This window comes from Drosophila montana, unplaced genomic scaffold (genome assembly GCF_035044405.1).
Source record: "Drosophila montana isolate Dmon_TW-CO22-7 unplaced genomic scaffold, ASM3504440v1 contig_3175_1, whole genome shotgun sequence".
In the NCBI taxonomy this organism is placed as follows: domain Eukaryota; kingdom Metazoa; phylum Arthropoda; class Insecta; order Diptera; family Drosophilidae; genus Drosophila; species Drosophila montana.
In genome coordinates this window covers 376,241-390,503 of record NW_026998052.1, presented here as the reverse complement: position 1 = coordinate 390,503, position 14,263 = coordinate 376,241, and the positions used below count along the sequence as shown (strand labels likewise).

The 14,263-nt window shown below is 38.7% G+C and overlaps 1 protein-coding gene across 2 annotated transcripts in view; it reads right to left on the bottom strand.

The window, feature by feature from the left end:
• Nucleotides 1–14,263, bottom strand: part of LOC135431187 (uncharacterized) — a 48,585-nt gene that overhangs the window by 24,870 nt on the left and 9,452 nt on the right. For both annotated transcript variants that reach the window (XM_064686156.1, XM_064686157.1), the window contains exon 2: nt 5,168–5,626. In XM_064686156.1, the coding sequence (XP_064542226.1) occupies nt 5,168–5,626 (459 nt within the window). The remainder of the gene's footprint in view (nt 1–5,167; nt 5,627–14,263) is intronic.

The window sequence follows — 14,263 nt, the reverse complement described above, 5'->3', positions numbered from 1 at the left end:
GTAATATGAAACAATTTTTACACTTCTCTCTCTCTCTTTCCCCTCTCTCTCGTTCTCTCAGTAATTTATCAACTTTTGTACAATTTGGTTGTGCTTTCTGGTTTTATTCTGGGTGCAGTTTTGGCCGCATATTTTCCGGGTCTGTTATTGTTTTACTTCATTTGACATGCAACCGGAACCCATTCAATGTTTGTGCAGGGAAATTAAAAACAAGGTAGGTTCAGTGGGATTAGGAAAACTATGAATGTTCCATGCTGTTCGTTGTTTGATTTGGTTTCATTTGATTTTCGTATAGAGTTCTTATAAAGGCCCCAAACATGTTCAGATTTATACGATAGCAAATAGTTTTCAAAGTCTGTGTAAATAGCTAGGGAGTGTTTGGATAGGATCTCCATAAACTAAACTAAGCCAGAATTGAATGAGATGGGAGGGAGTGAGAAAGAGAGAGAGAGAGAGAGAGGAAGAGAGAGAGAGAGAGAGAGAGGAAGAGAGAGAGAGAGGAAGAGAGAGAGAGAGAGAGAGAGAGAGAGAGAGAGAGAGAGAGAGAGACAAAGAACGTGTGGATGCTGCTAGCTTATAATTGAAAACTATTTAAAATCCGATAACTGAATTTTTTAGGGCTACTTGAATTTGTGAAAATCGCATAGAGCGGCGGTTTTGTATAAGAGAGGAAATAGATGCGATGTGAGCGCGTGAGTGGACAGAAGGAGAGAGAGAAAAAGAGTGATCGAAAGAGAGAGACAAAGAAATAGAGAAAAGGGAAGACGGAGAGCAAGTTTGTCAGAGAGGATAGGCAGCAGAAAATAGGACTGAAAGCGGTTTGACTTTTACCCTAAACAAAACAAAACTTTCGGAATTGTTTCAACCACACTTTGCCCATTTGCTTGCGCTTAGATAAAGCTAATTCGAAACTCTAATATTGGCCTCAAATAGCAGTTTACCTCAACTCACAAATCCCATGCCAACAGCCGGCAAGACTCCAAAGCCATCAGTCAACAAGAATGTAGCGCTGATGCCACGCCCACAAGTCGACAAGCCCGACTAAGTCTCGCTCGCTTAGTTAGGAAAACCACATCAGGCAAATATGTAAATAACTTTTAAGAAATTAAGCACACTGGCCCAAAACAAGCAGCCAGCAGCGATGCCTAAGCCCGGCAAAGTTGAGCATTCGACTTGAGTTGCGGCAGACACGGGAGCACGAATAGTAGGAGTCGGAGTCAGGCACAGGTCTAGAATGCAATCACTTATACGCACCGTTGCACAGGGCGTCCCAAAAGTTTCGGGCAACGCATTGAAATGGAAGCTGACAATGAGGCAGCGTCTTGACTCGAAAAAGTGAGCAACGCGAACACTCAAAACAGATGCCGCCAGGCAAGTAACATTAATTACACCAGTTTTTACCTGTGCCCGGGCAAAAGAAAGGGAAAGAATTTGTTGATGGGCATGAGCTGTGCGATTGCCACGTGAACTGTGTGCTTGCATTTTATCTGCTCCAATTGCAACGCTCCGGGACGCCGGTGAGTGCCGCAGCATATTTACAATTACTCTGGCATTTAATGCAAGTGGGAATTACAATGGATGGCTCCCGTTTATGGGTGAATCACAATGGCAGCATGGACGTTTCAAATATTCAAAACGAACCGAAGAGTATGCCAGTGCGGCACGAGCACCGTCATATGCAGCTAAATACCCTAGAATTTTGGTCGAGAACAGAGCATGTGTGCTAGGCAGAAATAATATCTGGCACAGTCTTTTGTCTAGCACATAATTTACAACTCAACTATCTTGCGTTCTCGCAAACTTTGTATGATAACTATCTTGATAAGGTTGCTATTTAAATAATAAGTTAACAATGCTAACAGCAAAGCTCTAAAATAGCTTTACAATCTCTTAAAAATTTAATTATTCTCCTGTGATATTGTCTTAATTTAATACATTTTTCTTTATTTATACAGAAAATACACTGAGAGATAAACGGCAGGCAAATTCGAGAAACTTTCGTAACTGATTCCCTAACAAAATATTCTTAAGGTTTTGAGCCGAAATCGAGATGGAAATTCTTGAATTTAGTATAATTTCTACTTAAGTTCAAATAAGCGCTCTTTGAACAAGTGTAACATTTCTTGCATCAAATACAAAACTTTAATTTTAATTAACGTTTTTACTTAATTCAGCGCTTAAAACAGAAAGAGAAAATACACTTTCCCCTCATTTTCCTACTACTACTCGCAGGCATATTAAAACTTTTCTCAGAAATCGTTATACTCTTTTATTGTTTAGCTCAGTGATCGCTAAGCAGGCTTCCTACTTGTGCGAAAAGAAAAACCTAATACTTTTAAGAGACTTAACCAATAGCTTAGTACAGGGTATTTGAGAGTAAAAGCGCGCTAAAGTTTTATCCCTTTTGCATACAGCCTGAACAGTAAACAATAACAGTCGACAACAACAGTCAAGGATGGCAAGCGATTACAGGACACAGCCGCCGCCCCCTCTATTCAAAGCGGCCACAGAATACAGACAGGACTACGGCATACGGCTAAGTGTTTTGCAACGGAAATGCCAAGCTATCATGCAAAAAGCCAGCGGCAGATTAACGAACCATGGCCAAGGCATGCCAAAAGGTGCACAGGATGCAGATAGAGCAAGTGAGATATAGAGTATGATAGCGGGAGCGAGAGAGACAGATCGAGAGAGGGCGACAGAGAATTCGCCCTGGCACGTGACGCAGCGGTAGTCCATGACCAAGTGCTGATTTTTCATCCGGCCAAGTGGGTGGCCGCCGCCTTGCCACCAGGAAAACGAAATATACGACAAAAGGTTATTGACATTGTCGCCAGGCCCCAAACGCACGAAGCAGCGACAACAGACAACAAAAGAAGAAAGCAACAGCAAAGCATAAACGATAATCCATATACGCTTGCCAAAAAAACAAAATGCGTCATGCTAAGTGTACGCAAGCCAATCGAATTCACACCCCGGGGTGGAAAATTAGTGAAAAATGTTGTTGCCAATTTTAAATGTAAACCGAACGAGCTTGATTTTAAAGCTGTACATATTATTATATAGCTTATGGTTTCACCGATTTTAGCAAATCCACGCCAACTGGCGGATTACGGAAAGCTTAATAAAAGATGAAAGCAAAGTGATAGACTGTGAATAGTTTAATTTCCAATCGGTTTCGATTTCCCCGACTATAGAAAATTCATGGATGAAGGTAAAGTTAGTGAAGAGCTGAAGACTTCAAACTGCACTTAATAAATTAATTGGGTCTGGTTTCACTAATTTTGAGAATAATTCACGGTCATTGGCGGTAAACGCGTGGAACGTTAGGCTTAAATAAAGTTGGAAGTTGAGTGATATACTTGGTGGTTAGTTTTAATTGCAACTGATCGATTTCGAACTCTAATTAAAAGCTGTAGATAAAAAATTAATCGATTGTAGTTTTCGCGATTGAAGAAAATCCATGCACAAATAAACATGGAAAATTATAGTGAAAAGTTGAAATTTTAAGCGACCGTATTAGAGCTATACTTGCCCAACGGTGGAAAATGCGTGAAACGTAACGCTTAAATTTAAAACTGTTGATTCGGGTAAAGCCGAGTAATATTAGCTAGACATTTGTAGACACAACAAACAGCTCAGCTACCCCCTACTGGCCAAAGGGAATACTCTGGCCATAGCTTAAATAGCACTGCATTCCCAACAGCAAAGCAAATCCGTGCAAGAGGACAAGCCGAAGAAGTTTTTAAAAGGTGGAAATGTCCTTTTTTAAGTATCAATTTGCGCAAACAGTTGAGCCAAAGACAAAGGCACGTAAACAAGTTAATAAAAACAAATGCAGCTGCCCTTGGTTCGCACTCTGTTGATATTAGCTGGCCAGCTATGTAGCAATGGTGTGTCCCCAACTTTGGTGGCAACATTTAACCATTTTCTCAACTTTTTCGATTCTCTTTTGGCCAATGGGTCGCTAATTGTTTCCAACATGGGCTAGTGCCTGCACAAACACCTCGCCAGCCCCGGTTATAGTAAAGTGCGTTAAAAGGCTTCCTAGGTCTGTCTACCTCCTCGGCCCCACCATCATCCCGCCGTTCCGCCTATATTGGCTGGAGCAGCTGAATTGCATTTCGCCCGATGGCGTTTTACTGTTTGCCTTAATTGAAAACTTTAGCGCAGATATTTTTCGTGTTTGGCTTCGAAATATACAAAAAGCAGGCAAAAAACAAAGTGAATTGGAAAAGTTTCTAGTTTTTAACGCTTTGCCGCCTTGCATTTGTTTAGCTCTACTAAGCGACTTGCAGCAGCTTAAAGTTGCGCAGCTAACAATTTTTCATGCCCCACCTCCCACCGGCAAACCGAACCCTCACCCTACCCTCTCTCCACGCAAAAAGTTAGCCGACAATTAGTTGGGCAGCCTTACGGGAGCTGCTGCACAAAACCGAACTCGATGCGTTTTTCCAGCATCCTGGTGAAAAGCTCATTACAATTTGGCTGCGGCACTCACCGGTTTTACACGCTACACTAATTAACAAAGCATGAGAATGGTTTTGGTTTTGCGCAACACACATTAGAATTATGTGTGTGTGTGTGTGTGTTTGCGTGCACAACATGTGTAATAGCTGGCAAAGTAGTGTGCAAAATAATTCATTTAAATAAAGAGCTTGTACATATTTCAAAAACTGTTTAGGTTCTTACTTAGCGAGAATATTAAAAACTTTTCAGCATTAGAGAAAGTTTTAATAGGCAATCATTTTTATTGTTGTTTTCTATGATCTGTATAGTTGCTGTTAAAGTGCTTGTTAACTTTGCCAAGAACTTGAGAACAATTTTGCACAACTTTAATCTGACATTAGTTTCGTACTTTTTTTAATCAAACAAATTGTTGCCTAATTTAGCAAAATTGCCATGAACCTAAAAATGTTTTCTTTGAAATGGAAATTTTTCTGATATTTCGAGTTAAACTCTCCCCGCTTTCTAAACGAAATAAAATCTTTAGCTTAACAACACTGTTTTTATCGAATTCACTTTCGATTAATCGATATTTGTTCAATGTCCCATCACTATGTACTTTGCTTTAAGTATAGAACACAAATCTGATCTACAGCAACCTTGTAATATTACTAATTACTCCATTGTATTAAATAGTCTTGGGTTTTTTTGTTGTACTCACAATTTCCCTCTGCAGCTTGGCAATGTTAAAGTTCGCCTGGGCCAATCGTACGCTGAGCGTTGCCACATCGCTGGTGAGCTGTGCCCGCTCGTTTGTATTGCGATCGACCAGCTTGAGCATTTTATCCTCCAGACCCTGATTGACCTTTTGAACACGTTTGTGCGACTCGTACAGACGATCGTATTTATCCTGCCACGCAATCACACTGTCCTCTAGCTCCACTTGGCGCTCCGTTTCCCTCAGACAGGCCGTCTCCAAAGCGTACAGTTGCGTTTGCCTCTCGAGCAGCGCCTGCTGCAGTTGTTCAATTTCTGTGATGGGCGTTGGGGCAGCTGCTGTTGCGGTCGCTGCTGCTGCTGCTGTTGCTGCTGTTACGCCTGCAACTGTTGCTGTTGTTGTTGTTGCTGCTGCTGTCGCTGTTGCTGTCAGGTCGCCCGCTGTGTGCGCTTCGCTGGACGTCTGCAATTGAGTGGATGTCAGCGTTTGAATAAAATGGCAAAATTATGAGTATTTTGTAATTAATTTTGCTTCCGCCGGCGCATACCGGACGCGAGTGTCACACAGTTTCGACTGCAAAAAATAAATAAACGCCACTAAGCTCGGGGCAGCGAGAGGAAGTGAACACAGCGCCAGCATCCATTCAATACAAGCGGTTCGTTTTTTATAAATAACATAAAAAAGATTCGAGCGTGCGTCCCACCGTGCGCTCACATCATAAAAATGCACGTCATGCTCATAAATGCTACACAGAGACAAAGCGAGAGGGAGACAGACAGAGACAGGGAGAGTGAGAGGCGGGTCGGTGGGGCGGGGGCAGTATGTAGTGAAGAGCGCACTGATAACGCGTCTGCTTTAGCTGCGTTTAACAGTTTCAGCTTAACCAAAGCAACAGAGCAGCATCTGGTTTATTTTTCCAATGCCAGAGAGATAAGACAAGAAAATAGAACAGGTTAATGGAATTGCGACTGACAGATATCCTTAAAAAAAAACATTTTATTCCAAAATAAAAGGTTATTCAAATATTACAAAATCAGAAATTGTATACTGAAAAAAAATAGGGGCAAATTTCAGTCTAGACCAAATCTACATTTACTCATTATAGTTCTTCAATAAGGACTAGGAATGAATTTTGAAAAGATAGTATTAGCAGAAGTAATTATTTTGTTTAAATAATTGTAACTTTGCTATATAACATTTTTGGTTTTGACAATGCCTTTTAGTGACATTTTTTAATATAAATACTTATATTAAGCTGGCCGGCTTGAGCTCTTCTCTTACGTTGCTTGACGCTTGTAGTTCTCAACAAGTTAAGGCTTTGAAAAGGGAACAAGGCTTGAGTGAAGACTGCGGATGATAGAACGGTTAGATTCTTGTAATAGCCATACACACAATCATTTTCATTTCATTTCATAATTATTTTTGAACACGATATTTTAAATTGAAAGCATTAGATAAACTGGCTCATAAGTAGCTCAAATAGACCCTCCAATTATTTCTATTAAATGCAAATAATTTTAATATCAAATGTTAAAAGGCATATATTTAAACTACCTGTTTATAACCCTATTCACAGGGTATTCAACAATCTGCTAATCGAGTTAATAAGCTGGGTTGTCTAAAAGAACAACTCTCTCTCGCTGTCTCTCGCTGTTTCGCTCTCTGTCTCTCTATGATCGTTGGCTTCAGCAGCGCCTGCACAATTTGCACAGCAGGTCACCCACTGATAAGCCGCAGATAAGTCTGCAGAGAGCGAGAAGGAGAGGGAGACAGAGAGGAAGAGAGAGAGATCGGGGGAGAGCGACACAGATAATGAGATCATGTTGTACACGGAGAGCAACAATGCTGTAAGTAAGAGCTATCATGTAATGTGATGGTATATTATTGCTCTTGTTCTATGCTCTTGTAAATGAACCAAAAACTATATATAAATATATATGTACTTGCGGGTATACCCCGGCCTTGCCCGTATGTATAAAACAAATTCTTCCATCCGATCGGATGGTAAACAAAAAACTTTCATGCAACCATTTTCCGCCAATTTACCACTGTTGCGGGCGAAATTTCCCAAATCGCCGAAAAACGTACTCAGATCTTATGTAGAGCTTTGAAAATAAGTTTGAAGCAAATTGGTCAAAACCTTAAAAACAATTTCGACCAAAAAATATGTTGCCAGATTTAAATGCCAAATTAAACTAGAGGCAAAACCATGAAGAAACAACCAAATATCGTGAAATCGGTTGAGTTGTGGTCGAGTTATAAGAATGGGAAATTTAGACCCATGTCTATAATCGATTTTAGGGGCCCATATTTTGATTTGAATTTTGACTAAAAAATATGTTTCTAGATTTAAATGCCAAATTAAACAAGAGGCAAAACCATTAGGAAAAACCCAAATCTCGTGAAAATCGGTTGAGTTTTGACTGAGTTATGGGAATGGGAAATTTAGACCCATCTCTATATCCGATTCCAGAGGGTAACATTTGGACATGAATTTCGACCAAAAAATATGTTGTTAGATTTAAATGCCAAATTGAACTAGAGGCAAAACTTTGAATAAAAAGCCAAACCTTATGAAAATTGGTTGATTTTTGACTGAGTTATGGGAATGGGTAATTTAGACCCATCTCTAACCCGATTCCAGAGGGTAACATTTGGACATGAATTTCGACCAAAAAATATGTTGTCAGATTTAAATGACAAATTAAACTAGAGGCAAAACTATGAAGAAAAAGCCAAACCTTATGAAAATTGGTTGATTTTTGACTGAGTTATGGGAATGGGAAATTTAGACCCTTCTCTATATCCGATTCCAGAGGGTAACATTTGGACTTGAATTTGACCAAAAAATATGTTGTCAGATTTAAATGCCAAATTAAACTAGAGGCAAAACCATGAAGAAATATCCAAATATCGTGAAAATCGGTTGAGTTTTGACTGAGTTATGGGAATGGGAAATTTAGACCCATCTCTATATCCGATTCCAGAGGGTAACATTTGGACATGAATTTCGACCAAAAAATATGTTGTTAGATTTAAATGTCAAATTAAACTAGAGGCAAAACTTTGAATAAAAAGCCAAACCTTATGAAAATTGGTTGATTTTTGACTGAGTTATGGGAATGGGAAATTTAGACCCTTCTCTATATCCGATTCCAGAGGGTAACATTTGGACATGAATTTCGACAAAAAAAAATGTTGTTAGATTTAAATGCCAAATTAAACTAGAGGCAAAACTATGAATAAAAAGCCAAACCTTATGAAAATTGGTTGATTTTTGACGGAGTTATGGGAATGGGAAATTTAGACCCTTCTCTATATCCGATTCCAGAGGGTAACATTTGGACATGAATTTCGACCAAAAAATATGTTGCCATATTTGAATGCCAAATTAAACTGGAGGCAAAACCATGAAGAAATATCCAAATATCGTGAAAATCGGTTGAGTTTTCGCCGAGTTATAGGAAGGGGAAATTTAGACCCATCTCTATACCCGATTCCAGAGGGTAACATTTGGACATGAATTTCGACCAAAAAATATGTTGTCAGATTTAACTGCCAAATTAAACTAGAGGCAAAACTATGAATAAAAAGCCAAACCTTATGAAAATTGGTTGATTTTTGACGGAGTTATGGGAATGGGAAATTTAGACCCTTCTCTATATCCGATTCCAGAGGGTAACATTTGGACATGAATTTCGACCAAAAAATATGTTGCCAGGTTTAAATGCCAAATTAATCTAAAGGCAAAGCCATTAGGAGAAACCCAAATCTCGTGAAAATCGGTTGAGTTTTGACTGAGTTATGGGAATGGGAAATTAAGACCCATCTCTATATCCGATTCCAGAGGGTAACATTTGGACATGAATTTCGACCAAAAAATATGTTGCCAGATTTAAATGCCAAATTGAACAAGAGGCAAAACTGTGAATAAAAAGCCAAACCTTATGAAAATTGGTTGATTTTTGACTGAGTTGTGGGAATGGGAAATTTAGACCCATCTCTATATCCGATTCCAGAGGGTAAAATTTGGACATGAATTTCGATCAAAAAATATGATGCCATATTTAAATGCCAAATTAAACTAGAGGCAAAACCATGAAGAAATATCCGAATATCGTGAAAATCGGTTGAGTTTTCGCCGAGTTATGGGAATGGGAAATTTAGACCCATCTCTATATCCGATTCCAGAGGGTAACATTTGGACATGAATTTCGACCAAAAAATATGATGCCATATTTAAATGCCAAATTGAACAAGAGGCAAAACTGTGAATAAAAAGCCAAACCTTATGAAAATTGGTTGATTTTTGACTGAGTTGTGGGAATGGGAAATTTAGACCCATCTCTATATCCGATTCCAGAGGGTAAAATATGGACATGAATTTCGATCAAAAAATATGATGCCATATTTAAATGCCAAATTAAACTAGAGGCAAAACCATGAAGAAATATCCGAATATCGTGAAAATCGGTTGAGTTTTCGCCGAGTTATAGGAAGGGGAAATTTAGACCTGTGTCTATGTAGGATACTAGCGGGTATACCCCGGCCTTGTCCGTGGCACGCATAAAATTAATGGTCTCCAAGATTTTTGTTAATGAGTTTTAAACCGATCGGACGATAAACAAACAACAGGATTAACAGTTATTATATAGTAATTAATATATATAGGAGATATAACTTATCTAATATTCGCATCGATAAATATTGATAAATTGTTCAACTGTTAATTTCGATGATGAATACTCATGTTAATTTACCATGTATATTTATCAAATCAGATGACATATATTTTATCAAATGTGTTTTGTGTTAATCTTTTTTAAGTTGTTGCTCAGTTTAACAAAAAAAAAAGAATTTAGAGTAGATATCATATAGCTACTCTTAGAAACATGATACATGATAGCTTATCACACGCTCGCTTACCTCAGAGAATACTCTACGTAATCTCGATACAATTCTCGCTTATCAATTGCATTATTATCGTGGTGGGACTATGAGCCAAGTTGGGCAGCTGCAAGAGGCGAGACCAAAATCAAAGTGCAAACTACGCTCATATGTACTTTATGGCAAGTCGAGTAGTACGTGTGCATGTAATTGGATTAAGTTGACAGAAAACAACAACAACAACAACAACAATGGGAAGAGGAGCAACCAGAATGCAGCCGGGCTAAAACTTTGTCTTTGGTTACAGTCACAGACTGCGAGAAGCCTCAGCTGGGAGACTTGGCAAGAGACAGAGAAAGGGAGAAATACCGAATGAGAGAGAGCGCGGCGAAGTCAAAGGACTTGCTTGTCATATATGAGGCGTTCGGTTCGTTGTCTACTCAAACCTAAAAACTGCAAAATGTACAGAAAATTTAATTAAAAAAGGATTTTCGGGCCATGGCAAAAGTTACTTTGGCTTCCTTGGCTGCTGACTTGGCCCTCTCTCTCTCTCTCTCTCCATCCTTCTCTCTGCGTCTTGTGCCGCGCCAGCGTTAAAATTCTCAAAGAAAAGGACACCAAATATATATAATGCATATAAGGCAAATTGAATTTATAGTTTTCGATGGTTTGGTGCGTGGGCGTGGCAAATTGCCAGCGACAGGCAAAGCAATTAATTAATTTCATCAGCGATTGCAACAGTTAAACCAGGCAAGGGATGAGGAAGAGACTTTCTCTCATGAGCAGCACGCATTTTCCTTGTGTTATAGTGAGTATTTGCACACACACAAACACACATGCATACACATATATACATATACATATATGCCAGTTGGTTGCATTTTAAATTGGGCTTTTTGTTTGGATTTCATCATAAAATGGTTTTCATGTTTTGCATTTTATGTCGTGTTTGTGTTTTCATGTTGTCAGCATGTTTCTGTTTTTGTTTTTTTTTTTGTGTGTTTCGGCTCTTTAGATAAGTTTGAATAATTTAGTAAATGTTTTTTGATTGCTTTATCAAAATGAAGGCACTTGTTGTGTGCTCAGCAAAAAGTTATACTAAAACACAAATTTTATTCAAATTCATTTTCATTTACAAATATGCTTTTGATTCTTAACTTTTGCATTATATTTAAATGTTGCTTGTTTTTAATCTCTGACAATTTTTGGCGATACAAAATTTAAATAATCCGATTTATTATTTTCATTTCTTAAATTTTTTATTTGTAACAATAATATTGAGAAGGCATGGGATCAAAATATTTAAATAATTTAACACTTAAAAAAATATTTTTAGGCAACATTTAGTAGAAAATTTTAATAAATTATATATTAGTTATAATTACATGTTAAAAGAGCTCAATATAAGAAATTATTTCATGTTGAAATCGCAATCCAGCAACGTATTTAGCAGAAATTTACTGCAACAAAATGTTTCAAAGCATAATTCGATGACATTTTGTATTTATTACCAACAAGTACCCAATTTTAGTCGGAGTGCAAAAGCTGCTAAGCTGAATTCGCGTCAAATGAAAAACGTGGCACAGATTTCCAAACAATCGGATCATCATTGTGATTTGCAAATGGCAAAATATAATGAAAAACAAGACCCAAGCATAAATCTTTTGCACGCTCAAATGCAACTGAAAAGAAATTTACCTCGTTTTGTTTTCCTTTAGGCTATCTAGCCTTGCAGCTCATTTTTCACGCCAAAAGGCAGGCAACAAAATTCTCGAAATGAGCACTTGCGAAAACACGAGATGGAAACCCCTTTTTTATGCAGTGCCAAAGATTTTCTAATTGTCATTGTGCTTTAAAGGCACATCAACAACGAGCAGCAGCAGCAGCGAGGAAATGTGAGTGAAAAGCCAGAGCTGGGGAGGAGCGGGGGTCGCTGGGACTCTGCCTTACTCATGGTTGCATTTCACTTTGCTTGGGGACTTGTCATTATTTATTATATTTCTCAAGTCCTTTCATTACAAAATATTTTTGTCTTTCATTTGTTGCCTTTTGTGTGAAGGCAACATCCAAGCAAATTTGCCTCAAACGAAGGACACGAGCGCCAGGAGACGACGACAACAACTGTTGTCGCATTCCGCGACAACCTGCTTATTTACAGTTATTTGGCTGCCAACCAAAAAGGCTTAAAAACAACAAAAAAAAAGACAAGTTAAAGTGCTCTAGTCGGGAGTACACGACTAACAAATGCCCTGTATTCAGCGCCAGGCTGCTCTTACAAAAAATTAGTTTCCTTTTGTTCACATACGTATTTCATATATTAATATATATATACAAAAACACACATACACAAGCGTACAAATGCATTCCCGAATGTTTACATACCGATCCTAATAAAATATTCAGGGATTGAATATGGCACACACATATGTGTATATGCCAAAGCCCAAGATCCTGCCTCCAAAAATACTTTTTATTATACGTTTTGAATGTGACGGGGAGAGGTATTTGAAAAGTGAAATATTTTGATTCTGTGTACATTTTACGAAAATCCATATCCCAAATTTGTTGTCTCTAACTCTTATAGTCTTCGAGTAATTCCATAAAAACCTTATTTAAAAATCGATATTTATCGATACTATGAAAATGTGAAAAAAATCGAGAAATAAAGAAATAAACTTCTTTTGCTAATACTATACGAGAACATTTATGTAAGTCAACTTTCACACAAACGCACAAAAAAACAGGGCTGGATTGAGTCGATATATGATATATAAGATATATATATATATACTTTGTATATTCAAAAGTGCCTTCTTCTGCCTGTGACATACATTTACATCAACATTATACCCCTTCTCGCCCTTTCAATGGGCACAGGGTGCGTAAAAATGGGAAGCGGAAGTCGTCATATGGAAAAACTCGAAGCACTCATCATTAACTAACAGAAGACGCCAGATAAAAGGACTTGACAGCAGTTACAGCTCTGCTTCAGCTGTTTTTCAGCCTCATTTGAGTGGATAATTACAGAGCCGAAACCCATGACCCAAAACCCATCCCAGAAACCCAAAATTCGCTTGTGTTGTTTTCGTAACCAAAAACTTTCGTGTGGCGTCTGCCGTAATCAATAAATGAATTTTGTAAACATCAATAGAGTTTGCCTTTGTAAACAATATGCGCCAGAGCCACAACCAGAGCCAAAGCGTATGCCACTGGCAGTGGCTGTTGTGATGAATGGAAGGTCAATTGCTGTGACCCCAGCCCAGGGACCTGCCCTGCCACAGCGCTGACATTTAACACAAACGACGCGCGCGCCGTCAATGCCAATGTGTTGTCAGTGCAGATGGATATGAGATGTGCCACAACCAGGAGCAGGAGGCAAAAGCGTAAGACAGGAGTAGAAGGCAGGAGCCATCAGCCAGGAGCAGTAGACACTGGCAGGAGGCAGGAGGCTATCGCAAGATGGTGACGGAATGTTTATGCGAATGCTTGGGCACAAACATACGTGACATGCCTCAGACTCAGTGTGTTGGTGTGCGTGTATGTGTGTGTTGGTGTGTGCTTGAACGTTGCTTAAGCAGCGGAAGCGTTGTGCTGCAAGCAACTGACAGCCATGGAACGCGACAGGCAGGCTGAAGACGACTGTGGCGCTGTGAGACCGCGACGAGGTTAAGAAGTGGTTGGGGCCTGTATTCGCCAATTGGGATCTTTCAGCTGGAAAAATGGCTGCGTCTGGATCGCCGTTGCCAGTTGTCGTCATATTTTTCAAGCGACAAGCACATTTGCGCGACTCGCACAACTCACAGCGCGAAGCTGTTAACGCACAGTTTCCAGAAATCGAAAAACAATTAATCAAAATAGGCAGAGAAATATTGAAAGTTAATTTATTAGCTTATTATTATTCTGTCACGAAATGTGTTAGGCATAGTAGAGCATAACTGCCTGTTACATACATTTCCACAAAAAACTTAATCCTCTTTTTATCCATTTTCAATGGGTTCAGGGTATAATTTAAAGCTTCTATAAGAAAGTCTTTGTTCCTCCAAATATCTTGTCTTCATTTTGCATTTAAGATCTTCACTATAGTCTCTATATAATAGGCAAAATTGTATGAATATCGGACTACTATATTATATAGCTATATAGTAGAAAATTTGCCTGTTCTAATTATTCTCCTAGCATATATGCAAGACCCAGCATATACTTTGCTATTCT